Source organism: Myotis brandtii, unplaced genomic scaffold (assembly GCF_000412655.1).
Source record: "Myotis brandtii unplaced genomic scaffold, ASM41265v1 scaffold383, whole genome shotgun sequence".
NCBI classification, from domain to species: Eukaryota; Metazoa; Chordata; class Mammalia; order Chiroptera; family Vespertilionidae; genus Myotis; species Myotis brandtii.
In genome coordinates, this window is record NW_005364711.1 from 1,735,666 (window position 1) to 1,753,491 (window position 17,826).

Genomic DNA, 17,826 nt, shown 5'->3' on the forward strand with positions numbered 1-17,826 from the left:
TGATGATGACATTTTAATGATACATTGATGAAGTATCACTTAGTTGCATAATTCTATCCATATGACAATGACTGGGGTAGGGGTAGGCACATGGTTTAAAGGGAATCATGGGATGGTGTGGGTTAAATGAAAAGAAATGTTATCTCCCTCCCTCTCTTTCTCTCCTTTGGCTCAGCATGAGCCTGGGAATATGCAAGCCTACCTTTTGTTGTTAGCAGGAATCTAGCCACCAAATTACAGCCCAACAGCAAAAATAACTTGGAGAGCTGAATTATAACGTCAATTTGAGCAGCTGTATCAACCCATACCTGAAGCCATTCTTCACCTGGCCTTGCAGGTAAGTGAGCCTAAAATTCTTTCTTTGTTTGTTTGTTTGTTTGTTTAAGTCCATGAGTTCAGTCAGATGTGACTTGTAAACCAAAGAGACCAAATTGATTCATTCTCACAAAAGGAACCAGGTAGGAAGGAAGCTGCACACAGGATAAATAGAAGCCACTCTGTATTTATTTGGTATTCAATCACTTTCCTTCCCAGAGAGAAAATGTACAGTCTGAGATATCCCGTTTTCATAAACCCCTGGCTTCTGGCTTTACCTCCTGAATACCTATGCCCGTTCATCAAGGTTGACACCGTCACACACAGTGCTTAAACGTTTTCTCTGAGATCATCAAGGCTGTGTCACAAGATAGATATCTGGCCCTACCAAAATTCAGGAGAAAACATAGAAGTCTTTGGGTGGTGGAAAGAGGCAGACAACTTGGGTAGAATTCCTGAGAAAAAAGTAGAGTCAACCAAGCCATTCGTTAATATTTCCCTGGCTGTGGACCATGATCCTGTCAACATCTCCAAACCTTCCAGAGGGGAAATTCATCGTATTGCCTATAAGGACACTTTATCACAGGGCTGTGTGCAAAGCATCTTGGCTTGTGTTAACTACCAGAGCCATCCGGATGCCTCCATTGCCAGTAAAATGAAGAGCTAGTGAGGTGTGGCCAACCTCTCCCCAGTGGCATATGGGATAGAGAAACACCCAGACATGGGTGATGAGGAGAAAATGGTTGTCACATCACAGTCAAATGCTTAGTCAGGCCTACAGTGTTTTTCAAATCAAAGCAGCTTGTGATCCTCCAGCTGTGGAGATGGGCAGAGAATTATTGGATTATCCCCTCAGATCCCAGCCAAATCAAGTCACCAGACTGAAGGCAAAGGGACGTCAACCCAGCCTTCCAGTCTTGGCACACTGTGAGCAGACTCTGCAGGGAATGCAACTTCCAGCAGCCCCTCCGAGTCGCAAGAAATCCAGTTCTGGGCAGGAGCCAGCTTGCCTGGAGGGGGCATTCTACGTGTGTGTTTTTTGTTGTTGTTGTGGCTTCTCCACCCATCCATCCCCTTCCAAAGGCACAATGGAGTGATTGTGTTCCCGCTGAGGACTTCCCTTTTGAAAAACAAACAAGCAGAAGTTTCCCTAATCTGACGCATATTCAACTGTGGAAGGAGGCAGCCGGCGGGGCCCAGGGCAGGGCGAGTGGGAAAGGAAGCCGGGCGTCAGGCACACAGGGAGGCTGGGGCCGAGCTGGACAGTGTGCCGGCCTCTGAGGACGGGAAAGCGAAAGGAAGGCCGAGCGTCCTTGGGTTGTGGCTCTTCCGCAGACGTCGGTGCATGGGCACGAGCTTCCCAGTCCCCTTCCTTAGGTTTTCTGGAGGTAGTTCTGACAGGCTTTCGCCAAGTCTTTCAAGAAGTTAGGAACTCCATTCTGCAAAGCAAAGGAGACTGTCACGTCTAGGTTCTCGCAGCAATCACTCCCGATTCCTTAGCATGTGGCTCAGGTAGACAAAGGTGACTCAGGGAAGAATGAAAGACAACAGGGCCTGGACCGGGTTTCAAGTTGCCACAGACGATGGCGAAAGGTAAGATCCAGGGCGCAGGTGAGACTAGACCACAGAGGCCACTGTTTCAGGGCACTGCCTTATACTTTGGCGTTTGCCAATGAAAAGCTAAGACATTTCTGAGACACCGTTTCTTGATAAGGAAAAGAAAACACGGGGCATGGGATGGGGCTGGGTTGTTCAACTCCCCTGAGGAAGTGAAAGGACTTGCTTTGCAGAATTAGAGACTGGTAAGGATTTGGGGGCGTGAGGCTGGATATACTATTGCTTAGCGAGTGTTGACCATTGTGCAAGACTTTCCACCAACATTGTCTTCTCTACTCCCACTCTACGCAGTAGGTAACACCCAGTCCCTTTTAAAAGGGAAAAACTCGATGGCTTCCATCAATTACACAGAGCAGGGCCTGGATTCCAAGGCACCTGGGTTTGACCCAAAGCCTCTGAGCTTTGTCACGCTCCCAGGGGGATCTGTTGAGCCCTCCAGCCAGTTAGTAGGACTGGTACACAGCAGGCTGAACGGTCCCGGTGAAACCAGGCGCCTAGGCAGTCTCCAGGGATCGGGGCGACCCTTGTGGTCCCCTCTCCTCACAGGGCAACAGAGCAAAACAACAGGAACAAAACCCGAGGCTCTCCCGAGGCGTGGAGACGTCAGGCTGTCTCCCCAGCCGGCCCAGCTCCTCCGTAAGCAGACGCAGGGTCCAAAGGCACCATTGTCCGCAGGAGGAGCAGCCTATTGTCCCGAGGTTCCAGAGAGCGATCCTGGCGGGGTCTCGGGGCACTGGCCGGGCGGGGCTGGCATTCCAGCTAAGGATTCTTTGTCTTTTGCCCCAGCTTCATCCTGGGTGTTGGCAACCCCAGTCCGAACCGTGGTCACTCAACCAAGCTGCTTCATAAAAGAGCCTCATTAGGCCTGAGACAGCGTGTCTCTTCGGCCTGACAGCCCCCACGGGCTAAGTCAACATTTGTCAAACACACTTCCCCCCTCTGCCTCCTGGGATCTCACCTTGGCGGCCCAGTTAATGAGCCAGGACGGAATTTGGCCACCTGGGTTATCGAAGTAATGCATGAAAACTAGAGGGGGAGAGAAAGCACGAGTCAGCAGGAGAAAACAGGTTAGAAGAGGTACAGCCGCCAACCCTGCGAACCTCCCCCTTCCGATTCAGACCCAGAAGGAGATGGGGGGGAGGTGACACGTAAGTCAGGTGGATTCTCTCCTCTGCCTTGTCTTCCAGGGCGTTTATATGTAAACATTTTTGAAAACATAGTCAAGGTACATTTGGCTGCTATTTCTTAAGTACCTGGCAAGTGCCAGACACTTGGATAGTCTCATTATTTCTCCATTTGCTAACCTAATAATCGTAAGGAGTTGGTGAAATTAAACCCCAGTGTGTACAGGGTAAAATGGAGACTAAGAAGTGTGGGTTGACTTGTCAAGGTGACAGATCTAACAGGCATCAGAACTATGGCTTGGATTTTGCCTCCGGTTCAAGGCCTTCTCATGCCAGTAGGGCAGGTGGCCAGGTGGCCCACACGCTGCCCCAGCTCTTCTCGTGGTTTGAACTCAAGGTAGGCAGGCCCTGAGACTCTGGGTTTTTGCTGAGAAGGAGCCATGTCCCCCAAAACATTCCTATGGGCTCTTTGCCCCCCCACCCCCCACCCAGGACCCACCTGGAGTCAATTCTGAGCCCTCTGGTGGACTTTGATGTTCTATTCCATCTGGACAACAGTCAGTAAAGAATGGATTGGGTCAGATTTAAACATCCACCTTGCACTCTAGCCAAGTTTCTGGGATGAACTGAATCTCTCCCCATGTTTGTCTTGCACCCCTGCCCATTCTCTGACCTCTGGGAATGAGGATCATGCATTCACATGCCTCACGATCAGTGTGCCCTTCGCATGGGCGGCCCTGGCCGGTGCGCTGGCATGCACCCTGGCTTTACCTTTGCTCCCCTTCTTGCCATCGCTCTCAATCGCCAGGCTCTGCTTGTACCCCTTCACCCGGATCACGCCCGACCTCTCAGCAAACTGTGGCACGGAGGTGCTCTGGGCCAGGACCACGTAGATCTTCCGTCCTTCCACGTCCAGCTCTCGCCGCTGACGGATGTAGACATACTGCAGTGCCAGTCAAGGCGTGACATCACACCAGCATCTCAGATGGGCAGAAGGAAAGCACCCCAAGCCAGAAGCCAAAGGAGGGGGTTCTGTTCCCCCCATTGTCTCCCTTGAACTGTTATTTCACCCACCTGCCCCATCTCCTTACCTGCACTGCAAGATTGTGCCTTGTACCATCTGGTGTATCACCTGAGAAAATGCATTACCCTACCTGCAAACCATTCCCTGCTGCTTTTAATTGTGCAGGGAAACCACTCCTTTCTCTAAGAAGGCACTGGGAGATAGCGGAGGATTCATTGTTTGTCAGCTGTGTAATCCTGGCTTATTTACTCAACTTTTCTGAGACGCAGTTTCTCTATGTGGGAAAAGGGAGGACCATCGCCCAGCAGGCAGGCTTGGTGGGGGCATTACAGGAAGACCGGACCAGAACAAGAAGCACCCCAAGCCAGAAGCCAAAGGAGGGGGTTCTGTTCCCCCCATTGTCTCCCTTGAACTGTTACTTCACCCACCTGCCCCATCTCCTTACCTACACTGCAAGATTGTGCCTCATACCATCTGGTGTATCACTTGAGAACATGCATTACCCTACCTGCAAACCATTCCCTGCTGCTTTTAATTGTGCAGGGAAACCACTCCTTTCTCTAAGAAGGCACTGGGAGATAGCGGAGGATTCATTGTTTGTCAGCTGTGTAATCCTGGCTTATTTACTCAACTTTTCTGAGACGCAGTTTCTCTATGTGGGAAAAGGGAGGACCATCGCCCAGCAGGCAGGCTTGGTGGGGGCATTACAGGAAGACCGGACCAGAACAAGCACTCGACAAACATTCCAAGTCATTCTGTTTTGTCCTGACTTCCCCTGAAGCTCTAAGTACTGACCTCTGTGCACAGCAGACAGGCAAGCAATGTAGGTGATCGTAGGAAGGCACTGACTTCCTGAGTATTTAACTCTGAGTCAGCACTGGTTCACCAAGAATGACAGTTATTTCATCATAATAAACACAGAACAACCACTATGCTGATAGCACTCTTCCAGGGAAGATCACTAAATCCTAAGAATGAGAAGTCACCACTTATTGAGCCTGACCATGTGCTTTCCCTATAGCATCTATTTTGATCCTGACAAATCACCGTGAGTTCAGTATAAGTGTCCCGGTCTTACAGGCGACAACATTACACCAGAGAGGTAAAGAAACATGCCCAAGGTCCCCCCGCCCAGCTCAAGTGATGAAACCTGAATCGGAACCCAGATCTGGCTTCAAAACCTATTTAGACTTTCATAGGTGGACAGGCTCAACCCTTTGCCTGTATACTTTCAAAGGACAGAATTTTAGATTTAACACTAGAAGTAATTAAAAGCCTAAGACAATGAAAAAAATCACTCTAAAGTATAACACAATTGTACTTACTGTAATAGCAACAACCACAGCCCATGCACCTCAGAGTCTCAAAAGCACCCACGGTTGTCCCACTCATCACTCAGGCATCCTGCAGGATGGTCTATTGCCCTAGGTCTCTAAGTCATGGGGAGTAAAGATCTCAAATGTTTTAAGGAAGAAGTTATGTTGCTTTTGGCTCCGGATCTCTTCTCTCCCACTTCACAGCAACTGCCCCATTCTCTTCCACAACTTACTCAGCTCACATGATAGATGTCACCTGACACTCCACTGAGGAAAAATTAACTTGATACACATATTGATTAAAATTTGACGGAGGTCTTTGAAGGGTTGGGAGGTCCAGCATGCCACAGGGCCTATGACTGGCGAACCACCAGTTCACTGAGGCCCAGGGACCCAAAAGGCCTTTTCTAAGGTCACACAAGGTCACACAGCAAACCAGAGGATGGCTGCATACACAACCTGGGATCTTTCTCTCCAAACTGAATGTTCTTTACCACTGCACTATTCTCTGTTTTCAAAATTTTAACAACCCTTACTAGAGAGACATATATGCATATAGAAAGACTAAAAACAACAATTCGTGGGATCACGTGGCACTGGAACGCCAATGAAATAAAAGTTTAAGGGGTCCTGAGTATTCACCCCTGCGAATACCCACCCAGCAGTGTCCCTGTGAGGTCAGAGAGGCAGGACCATGGCCTGGTCAAGATCACCTTCTCTGGAGACAGCTGGACCTGGTCCCAAACCTGCCTTTTCCACCCACCAGCTCTGTGAACCTGAGTCAAGTTCTGAACTTCTCTTTGCCTCAGTTTCCCTCACTGTGAAATGGGGATGATGATACCCGTTTTGCACTCTTGTCGGCAGGATTAGAGAAAACCACATAAAATCTAAGCGGTTAAGTAATCCACAATTTGTTGAAATACATGCCATATGTAATGTAAGCTATCTATCAGGGTATGGGAACTGTGGCAAAAAATAAACCCTTATGGAGTCTAAAATCTAGTCGGGGGCCAGGTAGACACAAAAACACATACAGACAAGACACACAGAACACACCCACACGCTCCCTCTCTTTTTAGAGAATGATTATTTAGGAACCAACAGACTTATAGAATGTTAGGGCTAGAAAAGATCCAGTGATCACCTAACTCAGTGGTTTCCAAAGGTTATGTTTTAATCTACGAGCCCCTTTGCTCAAAGGATCTTATATGGAAATTCAGTGTGTGAAGTGCTCAGCTGCTGTGATTAAAGAGAACGCTTGCCCATCAGTGATCCTACCCCTGTACTGCTCTTCCAGCAAATTCCCATCCCACCCTCCCAGGCAAGTCCTAAGTGGGCTTCTTAGGACCTCGGAGTGGCAGCTCAAACTCCCCACATCCCATTCAACTGCATCATAAGATACATAAGGAAATTGAGGGGAAGAAGCAGACACACAGTGTCCAGAGCCAAGAGTGATGGAGGGACCACTGTGGGGTCCATCAAACATGAGGTCTGAGGAGAGCTGGAATTGTGGGGGCTCTCGTCCCCACTCTGCCGCTAATCGCCTGTATGGATGCCTCTGTCATTTTACCTCTCTCTAGATTGGGGAGTGTGTTAAGCTTGATTAAAAGGTCTTTCCAAGTCCCCAATTCTGTGGCCCAACAACTTCAAGCCCTAGAAAATGTCTCAGGAAAGTAGAGGCTGCCCTCCAGTGACCACAGTTACAGACACTCCACGTAGTCAGGCCCAGAAATCCCACTCTGAAGTCTCCAAAAGCTGCACAAGGTGCAATAACAGCTTTAGCAGATGCTTCTGCAAGGATCAAAGACAACGCTGTCCACACTTGCTGGACATACCTGGGAAAGGATACATCCCTGTTGGACATGGGAAAAGGGTACTTCACTTCCCAGTAGACCACAGTCTCGCCATTGCATTCCTTTTCATAGAGTTCTAAGGAGAACAAAAGAAGTTAATGCATCTGGAAGCCTCTTCGGTTTCAATGAACACGAAGCCTGCGTAGGATGACCTCGTAGAACACAATAAACCATGAATGCGTACAGCACAGAATTCTAAAAAAAGTCAGGCCCGCTCATTACCGCTGAAAGCTTGCTGCCGAGGGGCACAGTCCAGCAGATATAAAAGCAGAGTCAACATCAGAGAACCCAACAAAACTTGTCTATCTCAGAGCAAAAACAAGATTCCCAGCTAGGATGCAATGAATCACTATCCGGCAGGCAAGAATAAACCTTCAGGTTTCAAGATCAGGGTGACCACCAGATGTCACTAGAGTACCAACAATTTTGCTTTGAAGACCTTTTCTTCCCTCGATTTTAAGACATGACCACTGGCTCAGGACTGAGTCCCCTAGTCTAGCACGTTTATCTGGGAAATAAAGGTTCTGGAGAAGGCAGTGTCCTTCCCGGACAAAGAAAAAGTGCCATAACTGTGGCGAAGTGTCTTGCTCCTCTCCCATATTTCTGTGCACTATACCACAACTACAGTGACCAGATCTCCTTATGATCCCATCATGCTCTGGTGTGCAAACAGCGGCCACTCCTGGAGGGAGGTAGCAAAGGAATTCGATGATATGTGTCCCCTCTAACCCCAGCTGGACTGCAAACATCTCCCTGACATTTACAGAGGAAGCCAAGCCAAGGCTGCTGAAGTAACCCAGGGGTCCCTTGAGAAGCAGATGAGGGGAAAACTTATTACTTAACTCAGTTTTTGAAAGAAAACCTAATAAAGCGCTTGCCCACCCACTGGTGCCACAGGGATTGAAGACAGCCCTGAAAGGAAGGGAAGCAGTGGACACCTGTTGCTTTCCCATGCTTGGCGTTGACTCCTCGTTCGTAGACTGGCATCTCAATGCTCCTTCAGGGCATCACCTCCCCCTCCTTCTTGACGATGTGGTTTAAGCAGAACTGGCTCAGCATTAATCCCAGGGCTGGGAAAGTGGCAAGACATGGCCACGGGGGTTAGTTCAGGGAGGTGCATCTGGCCAGGGCCTTAGCTTGCCGCTCGAGCAGGTTAAAGCTGGAAGGTGGTTTAGTAAAGGCTCTCAGGGTTCTCCCAGAATATCCAGGAGGACCAGAGTTAGGGTTAGACCTCAGGATTGTTCCAGAGAAGCCAGTCCAGTCGGGTGGACCAGACACCATGGCGTGAGAACCAAATGTCAAAAGCCCTGCAACTGTCTGCCCCAAAGTCAGGATGCTGCTGCTGGGACCATCACCGGAAAATGGATTCTGCGTGCTGCCGGCTTCCTCACGTTGCTCTCTCTCAAACTGAAGACACGTGTGCGCCTTATTGGCCACTTTAGTCACATGACTGGAATGGCCGCTAGGGAGACTGGGACAGAGAGAACAGTTTGTTCCTTGGATGGGCAAGCATCACAATTCCCCCTAGATATGAAGCGTATCTGAAAACAGTAAGTGACCCAAAGCCATGAGAAAGGTCCACAGGAAATAAGCACGTGGTCCATGCTGAGCCAATGAGAGCCAATCCTGGGCTCTGGCTGCCAGCGGCAGGAAGTGGGATTCTCGTTCCTGTTCCTCTGGGGTTAATCATATGGTTACTTATGAGCCTGGATCTTCTGGTGGCACCTTTGCATGACATAGGAATCTGCCTGAGGATTCGGGCAGAAAAACGGAGTCAAAAGATGGAGAAATGATTCAAGTATTGGATGCAGTTCTCCTGGAAGCCAGACACCCGTGGAGTTTTCAATGCCATGAACCAATAAACTTTTTCCTTTTCTTACACGGGCATTCGTTAGCATTTTTGTTACTTGCAACCAGGAGACCTGACTACGAGGGTCTTTCAGAGTCTGTGCGCCCCTTGGCAACTCCGTAGTTCTATGCCACTGTGACCGGGATGGCAGAGGTCTCTCCCAGCTCTATGGCAGGGGGATCCCATTTAATGCCTTTCATAACTCTCCATCACCCATAGGGTACAATCTAAGGACTGCAGGCTGGCAGCCAGCCTAGGCCTTGGGGATCTGAACCCTCTTCCCACCCTAACTCCAGATTCTGCTGCCCAATTACTCACCATTTGTACATATCATGCTGTCTCACGCTTTCCTGACTTGACTCATGCTGTTCCCTTGGCCTGGAATGCCCTTGCACCACTCATCCCCTTACCCTAACTTCCTCACATATAGTATTCTTGTGTTCAACTTCCAAAACAAAGCTCGGGCACCACCTCCTCCAAGAAGCCTTCCATGATACGTAGGTATACAGATGACAACCAACTTACAGAGAGAACAGAGTAGCCCTCTGAGCAAACTGAAGAGTGGATCAGAAAGTATGCAAAGAGCAAGTCTTAGGAATAGCAAAGGCACATTTCAGCCCAGCACTTAAGACTTTTATGCCAAACTTTAAAATGAAACATAACAGAGTAGAAATTAAACCTGCCCTAGCCGGTTTGGCTCACTGGATAGAGCATCGGCCTGGGGACTGAAGGGTCCCAGGTTCGATTCTGGTCAAGGGCATGTACCTTGGTTGCGGGCACAACCCCAATAGGGGGTGTGCAGGGGGCAGCTGATCGATGTTTCTCTCTCATCGATGTTTCTAACTGTCTATCCCTCTCCCTTCCTCTCTGTAAAAAATCAATAAAATATATTTTTTTAAAAAGAAATTAAACCTGTTAGAAATTTATCCTGCTAGGTAGGATAAATAACAATAGATTCTACTTTCTAATTGACTTTTTAAAAAACAGTGGGTGTTACTCACCTTTAACATATTGGTCCCACTGTTTTCTGTAGTCTAAGTCCATATAGACATCCGCGAGCAGAGCCGGCGGGCAATCCTCCAGAACACCAAAGACTTTATACTCATACAGTCCGGTCTGCTGTAGAAACAGAACAGGCAGAAACAACCTATTGATTCCCAAGTTGCGAGACAGCTGGATTGCACAGCATATGAACAACAGCTGAGGCTGGGGTTCATGCCACACCATTTATCGAGTCCCTTCCCGTCATCTTGGTGACATGATGATGAAAAAGCAGAGGAGGCCCCTGCTCCCATGGGTCTTAAACTCGGCAGGAGCATTGGTGGTGGTGTTAGCTACAAACAGTATCCAGCTAATGTAAACAGGCGCCAAGAAGGGGCATGTGACAGATGAAGCTGGATTCGGAGGAGAGGGGTTCTAAATAATTAGATGGTCAGGGAAGGTCTCCATGAGGGATCACCTTTGTCTGAAATATTAGAAGAAGCCATTCATGGGAGGATGAGGAAAGACCATTCCTAGTAGGGGAAGGCCCTCAGGTTGATGGATTGAAATGCTCAAAGAGCAGAAAGTCCAGGGCTCTGGAGAATTGTGGTGCCCACAGAGTGGTAGGAGTCAGGGCCACAGAGGTGGTGGGCCTGGGCCCCCAAGGGATTTGTAAACCAGTGTAAGGGTTAACTCTTTCGTTCTAACTGCTATGAAAAACCAAGGAATGACTTTAAACAGGGTGTGGGTTTAGAAGGATGACTCGCTGCTTGGTAGAAACGAGATCCTAAGAGCGTAAGAAAGTGGTTTAGAAGACAGTGCAATAGTCCAGATAAGAGAAGACCGTGATTGGAACGGGGTGGTAACAACAGTGATGGGGAGAAATCAGTGACTTAGGGATATATTTTAGAAGTCATGTCAATAACAATTGCGGTGGGGACAGACTGGTGAAGGGAAAGAGAAAGCAAAGAATTGAGGGTAACTCTCAGAACCTCTGCTTGAACAACCAGGCAAACGGGGAGCTCCTTTTCGTAAGAAAGAAAAAAAAGTGGGGAGGAGGTCATCTGTGGGCTGTGGGGTAACCAAGAGTAACACCTTGTGTTTGAGATGCTTATTAAACATCCAAGTAGGGGCTGTCGTATAGGCAGCTAGCATTCAGGGGACAGGTTACTGTTTTAGATTCCACGGGGCCGAATGAACCCAACACACTGTTCTATCAATTCTAAGACAGAATTTGTCACACTGCTTCTTTTTTATATAAAGGACTTGTGCATAAAGGGGAAGAAACATCAGTTTCAGATATTAGTCCCTGTTCTTCAGAAAAGAAAAAAAGTTTCTAGATTCCAAAGTCTAAGAACCCTTGTCTGCGAGGGGACTGGGCCGGAGTTGGCCGCTACACATTTTCACTCTCCGTACAATGGCAACTTGAAGTTCCTAACCGTCACCTTGTCTAAAGGCTCTAACTTTAAGATTACTTCAGATCATATTAGTCCCTGTTATTCAGAAAAGAAAAAAAAATTTTCTAGATTCCAAAGTCCAAGAACCCTTGTCTGCGAGGGGACTGGGCCGGAGTTGGCTGCTACACATTTTCAACTCTCTGTACAATGGCAACTTGAAGTTCCTAACCGTCACCTTGTCTAAAGGCTCTAACTTTAAGATTAAACCAGTGGCCCTTAAATGTCAATGCAAAGGCAAACAAACAGAAAGAAAGCCATTGCAGTGGTTCTCAACCTTCCTAATGCCGCAACCCTTTAATACAGTTCCTCATGTTGTGGTGACCCCCAATTTCATTGTTACAAATTGAACATAATTAAAGCATAGTGATTAATCACAAAAACAATATGTAATTATATATGTGTTTTCCGATGGTCTTAGGCGACCCCTGTGAAAGGGTCGTTCGACCCCCAAAGGGGTCGTGACCCACAGGTTGAGAACCGCTGCATTAGAGCCACTCAGCTTCCATGTGCTAAGATAATGTTATTGGGTAATTATGCATTAGTGAAGCCATCCTCTTCAGCGCCATGCTGCAAACGCATGAGAAATCAAGGGGATAAGTAAGCATGGTGAATCTTTCCAGATATCATGAGGCTCGTTCAAGGGTCTCCTAGCTCAGGTGGTGTAACCCAGGGGTAAATAACCTAGTTTAGGAATCGCAGGCACATGTGAAAGTACCTGGCAAGGAATGGAAGGCCAAATTGAAACTAAATTCATAAGGATTTTCCAGCTCCAGAAGTATGTGGCTTTATACGAAGGGTTTCCTCTCATCAAATGACAAACTAATAGCCCTGAACCCCCTACGTGCTGTGCCATGGATGCCCGAGTGGAAGGACAGACCTCGGGAGAAACCTCTCCCTCCTGCCCCGCCCCTCACACTCACACATGGAAAGGTAGCGAGGGTGTACACATAGCGAATTTAGACCCACATGTGTTTTCATCACCGTCGGAAGGAAGACAATTAGCCCCTTGTTCAGGAATACTGGGGGCCCCATTTTCCACACGGACTGAGCAAAAGGGACAATTATGTCTTGAGATCATTATCTCCCCAACCTGACATGAGTTAGCTTTGGCTATCTGGATAAATTAAGACAAACTGTTTCCTTAAACTGGCTCCTGGCCCCTCCTGAGTGGCACCACAGCCCCAGTGACCTCAGTCCTATACATATCACAGAAAAGAAAACAGAAGCCCTCCAGGAAGAGGAAAATAGAATGATGTGATTGACGTGAACACCGAAGAATGAGCTATTGTGACGACTTCCTTTAAACACTCCCTTCGAGGCAGGACTGAGAAAGGCCAGACCTCACAGGAACAAGATACTCGGTAACACCTTTCCTAGCCTAGCAATAGAAAGTTCTTTTCAAGTGCAGGATGGCCCCACCCAATGTCGTGGGTCAAAACACTTTTTTCACCCATTATTTCTTTTAAAGAAAGGATCTCAGCACACATACTCACGTTTTTATTTTGTCTTTTAAAAAAATACAGTGAGCCCTAGCCGGCTTGGCTCAGTGGATAGAGCCTTAGCCTGTGAACTGAAGGGTCATGGGTTCGATTCCGATCAAGGGCATATGCCTGGGTTGTGGGCTCGATCCCCAGTAGGGGGCGTGCAGGAGGCAGCCAATCAATGATTCTCTCTCATCATTGATGTTTCTAAATCTCCCTCTCACTTCTTCTCTGAAATCAATAAAAATATATTTTTAAAAAATACAGTGAATTTTTTAGCATTGTAGAAATAATTCATATTCATTATAGGAAAGTTGGGAAATGCCAAAAAAGAATGAATAAAAATGGCATGTGACCCCCATAATCCACAAATACCTATTGGCAATATGTGACACATTTCTTTTAAGTAAATAAATACTTCTCTGTGTTACAAAAATGGTAATAATGGTATAAACAGCTTGTGTCCTTATTTTTAACAATATTATATTGAAGTTACGGAGAGATCACACCTAACTTAGTTATTCTTTTAAGTTATTTCTGTTTCCAAATACTTTAACAAATATAAATACTGCTGGAATAATCTATTATTTCATACGGACCAAATTGGCCCATAATTCTAACCTTTTCATTTGGAAAGCTTCCTTAGAGATAAATTATATTAACATTTAAAGGTTCTTTATACTTTTTATAAATGTTTAAGAAAATTTATATCAATTTATACTCTCCCCAGTAGTAAAGGATCACCTCACCAGGATTGGGTACCACTGTTTGTACAATTTGACAGAAAAAAGTACAAATCTTAGCTTAATTTGGGCAAAGTTTTGTTATTAAGTGAGCTCCTTACAAGTAGAGATATAAAATCTCTATAACAGTGGTTCTCAACCTTCCTAATGCCGTGACCCTTTAATACAGTTCCTCATGTTGTGGTGAACCCCAACCACAAAATTATTTTCGTTGTTACTTCATAACTGTAATTTTTCTACTGTTATGAATCGTAATGTAAATATCTGATATGCAGGATGTATTTTCATTGTTACAAATTGAACATAATTAAAGCATAGTGATTAATCACAAAAACAACATGTAATTATATATGTGTTTTCCGATGGTCTTAGGTGACCCCTGTGAAAGGGTCGGTCGACCCCCAAAGGGGTCGCGACCCACAGGTTGAGAACCGCTGCTCTGTAACATTTGTTGCAGTTATGTTTCTAAGCTTCCTAACATTTCAATAAATTAATACAAATCAGTTTACTCAAAAGGTTTTAACCCACAATTCTTTAAAAATGAAGAATGGCTCCATTTTTTCAATCACACTGGAAAACAACACACTGTATACTTGTCTAATGCTCCATTTATAGAACATTTAACTTCCTACACTTCACATAGTAAAAGAATTATTCTGTGGCAGAGCATCAGTCAATATTTAGTGTGCGATATAGTTACAGGAGAAGGCACCCCCTTCTTTCTTGCTAAAAGAACATAGTCAACAGTATCTTAATACTGACGTACGATGTCAGATAGATACTAACCTTCTCAAGGTGCTCACTTTGTAAGTTATATAACTGTCTAATCACCATGCTGTACACCTGCAACTAATATAACATTGTATGCCAACTATAAGTTTAAATTATAAAAAAACAATTAAAAAGAAAGACTCACATTGCAGTTAAGAAAAAAAGAACCCCCCACCCTGGCCGGTGTGGCTCAGTGGTTCAATTTCCCGTCAAGGGCACCTACACTGAAGGCTTGCAGGTTTGATTCCCAACCCCAGTCAGGGCGTGTGCGGGAGGCAACCAATTGATGTGTCTCTCTCACATCGATGTTTCTCTCTCTCTCTCCTTCCCTTCCACTCTCTCTAAAACATATTATTTAAAAAGTGAAAAGTAGACTGACAGAATAGTGCTGATAAGATATGAACATTTACAGGGAAATAGGATTATGTGTAATTTCATCACCACAGTACAGAAATACATAAGCATTGCTAAAATGCGTGGCCACGGAAGAGCAGTGAGAGATAATGGACCGTGTCAATGAACATTAAATAGAAGTATATTTAAGTTTACATAGAGACATCTACAACTCCACACACTCTTTTATAGAAAGTGCTGCCTCCTTCCACTAAGTAATTCAGAAAAAAAAATTATAATCTTGCTGGGACCCACTTCGTCCTTCGCCTTGAGAAGAAATCAAGCTCAGGCTGGCTTTTTGGCTTGCAATGTGCTTCCTTTGGCGACCTGTCAGCAGTCACTGCAACAGCTATGTACTTCGTATTTGAAGTTTTCCAAACACTTGGACCTGCTATACGTTATTTCAATGACGCTAGTGATTGTTTCTCTCAGCACGGTGCTGTTTCCGGACTTACATTCATGATCTCATGTGCTCATTAACACAGCCCTGCCTGCCATATAGATAGAAACATTGGTGTTGCCTCCATCTTTATACAAAGACCTGAAGTGAGGCTAAATCATGTGCCTGAGTCCTACAGCTAGTACTTGGGACAGAACAAGGGTGACACCAGCCAGGCCCCTCCTACTGCCCACAATGTCTCCTTTAGCTCTACTCTGTCCAAACCACTGTTGCAGACCACACGCTAATGCTTAAGGTAAACAAGCCCCATCACACAGAATATTACAGCCGCAAGGGGCCTTAGACCCTTTAGTAAAAGATGTCAGTGATTTGCCAAGCGTTAGTCAACAACACTGTTGGTGGCAAAGCCTGGATGGGAACCTGTTCCTTCCGGTCCCCAAGCCAGTGCTTCTGCCCCAGACCACCCAGGATGGACCTCCCACTGCGATGCTCCCCTGAGTCCCTAAGCCCCGTGTTTGTCCAATGGGCCTCCAACTACCACAAGAGGTACTTTTTAGATGCTGCTTCTGGGGGGTTCAGATAAGGACCAGGGAAAGCTGGGAATGGAGAAAGGATGAATATTATCACTTTCAACGGAGTTGGGCTGTGTTGTTCCAGAGAGTCATGAAAATACAGAAAATTGTAACCAGAAACTACATACAGCCTGGGGCTGACGGCAGGGGCTCGGAGGCACAGACAGCATAGGGCCTAAGCTCTCCCACCACCTGGCCTTGCTCTTCTCAGCAGCACAGTGGGTCTAATGAGAGTTTCTACCTAAGGAAATGACTATGAAGATTAAATGACCCGCCTAAAGTTCATCACATAATAAGTACTTAGTATTACATATCACTTTCATTAATAAGGTCAGTATGACGCTCTTTTTCCAGATTGAAGAACTCAGGATTCAGAACTGCAACATAATGCATGTTTTTAAGAAAACGAATATCTACGGAGTACCTACTCTAAGCGGGCACTGTGCTTAATGATTAATAGCCACAATAATCCCGCCAAATCAGCATGTTATTATCTCCACTTTATAAATGAAGATGGGGGTGGGGGTGGGAGGCGGGCAGCGGCGGCATGGTTCGGCCACTTAATACTAAAATAGCTGATTTTTGAGATGCCCTGGTATTCTGGCTAACTGGTCTAATACATCAAGCTGCTACATTTCTTCCTTCCTTCCTTCCTTCCTTCCTTCCTTCCTTTCTTTTTTAATATATTTTTCTTGATTTCTGAGAGGAAGGGAAGGGAGAAGGAGAGCTAGAAATGTCAATGATGAAAGAATCATTGATCGGCTGCCTCCTGCAATATTTTTCTTGATTTCTGAGATGAAGGGAAGGGAGAAGGAGAGATAGAAATGTCAATGATGAGAGAGAATCATTGATCGGCTGCCTCCTGCATGCCCAACACTGGGGATTGAGCCCACAACCCAGGCATGTGCCCTGACTGGGAATTGAATCATGACCTCCTGGTTCATAGGTCGACACAGCCACTGAGCCACACTGGCCAGGCAAGCTGCTGCATTTCTTAGCAATGGTTATTCAAATGCCTGAAAGAAAACTGTTCAATTTCGTTTCACTCGCATTCACAGGGTTAACATATGTTGAGGAACAGAACTGCCAATAATGGTACATGTATTTATCCTAAGCATAATAAATTCTGCAAGAGCTAACATCTGTATACATGAGAAATATCAAAATGTCACAATGTTTGCATTTGACGTTGCGGTTCCCACGGAGAAGCAATCCCTGGTGGGCCCCCAACCCCCCTACCTACCCCTCAACTGACCTCATTCGTTCTCTTCAATTTATGGTGTTTATCCGCATTTACATCACTAACTTCCAGACAGCCTTGATGAATCCATTTCCCTAATCCTGTAAGCACACCCTGGACTGTGCACTGGATTTTCTTTGCTTTTCACAGACGAGCTCATTTCTATTCCTCAGGGGGACAGGAAGCCTTCCCAGCCTACGACTGTGGAAGCTGTCCAACGCCAGCTACTCTGGCAAGCAACAGACTCCGATGGGATGAAAAGTAAGCATTTCTCACCAGAGAGAACCAGTTCTAATGGCAAGAGCCAACGCTCCAGCTGCCACTGGGAAGTGTGTACCAAGACTGTGTGGAGACAGTTAGCGACGTCTGATTGAATAGTTTCCATCTCTCTAAGAAAGCAGGGTAGGTTTCATCTCTTAGGATTGCAGATGGCTGGGTAGAATGTTAATGAGAGGTAGCTAACTAAATACCACACTGGGCTGAATGCTTCACATGCGTTAGCCCACTTAATCCACAATGATAACAGGAGATACACCAATTTTTCAAAGAAACGAAGGCTTAAAGAAGTTCTGAGAAATACCTGGGAAAGGCGAACCTTTTGAGAAAAGGTAGAGACGGGAGGTAGATTGGTGGCTGGGAGTGGGAACCAGGTGACTGCAAACGAGCAAGAGGTTTCCTTTGGGAGCAACA

General features: G+C 46.3%; 1 protein-coding gene across 1 annotated transcript; it reads right to left on the bottom strand.

Moving 5' to 3' along the window:
- Nucleotides 1-482: 482 nt before the first annotated feature.
- PCTP (phosphatidylcholine transfer protein) lies at nucleotides 483-17,173 on the bottom strand. The gene is made up of 6 exons (XM_005872545.2): nucleotides 17,152-17,173; nucleotides 10,100-10,217; nucleotides 7,246-7,325; nucleotides 3,828-3,999; nucleotides 2,891-2,958; nucleotides 483-1,754 (listed from the first exon to the last, which is right to left on the bottom strand). Exons 2-6 carry the CDS (start codon nucleotides 10,140-10,142, stop codon nucleotides 1,689-1,691), a joined length of 429 nt encoding a protein of 142 aa, XP_005872607.1. The 5' UTR covers nucleotides 10,143-10,217; nucleotides 17,152-17,173; the 3' UTR covers nucleotides 483-1,688.
- Between the last annotated feature and the right edge of the window lie 653 nt (nucleotides 17,174-17,826).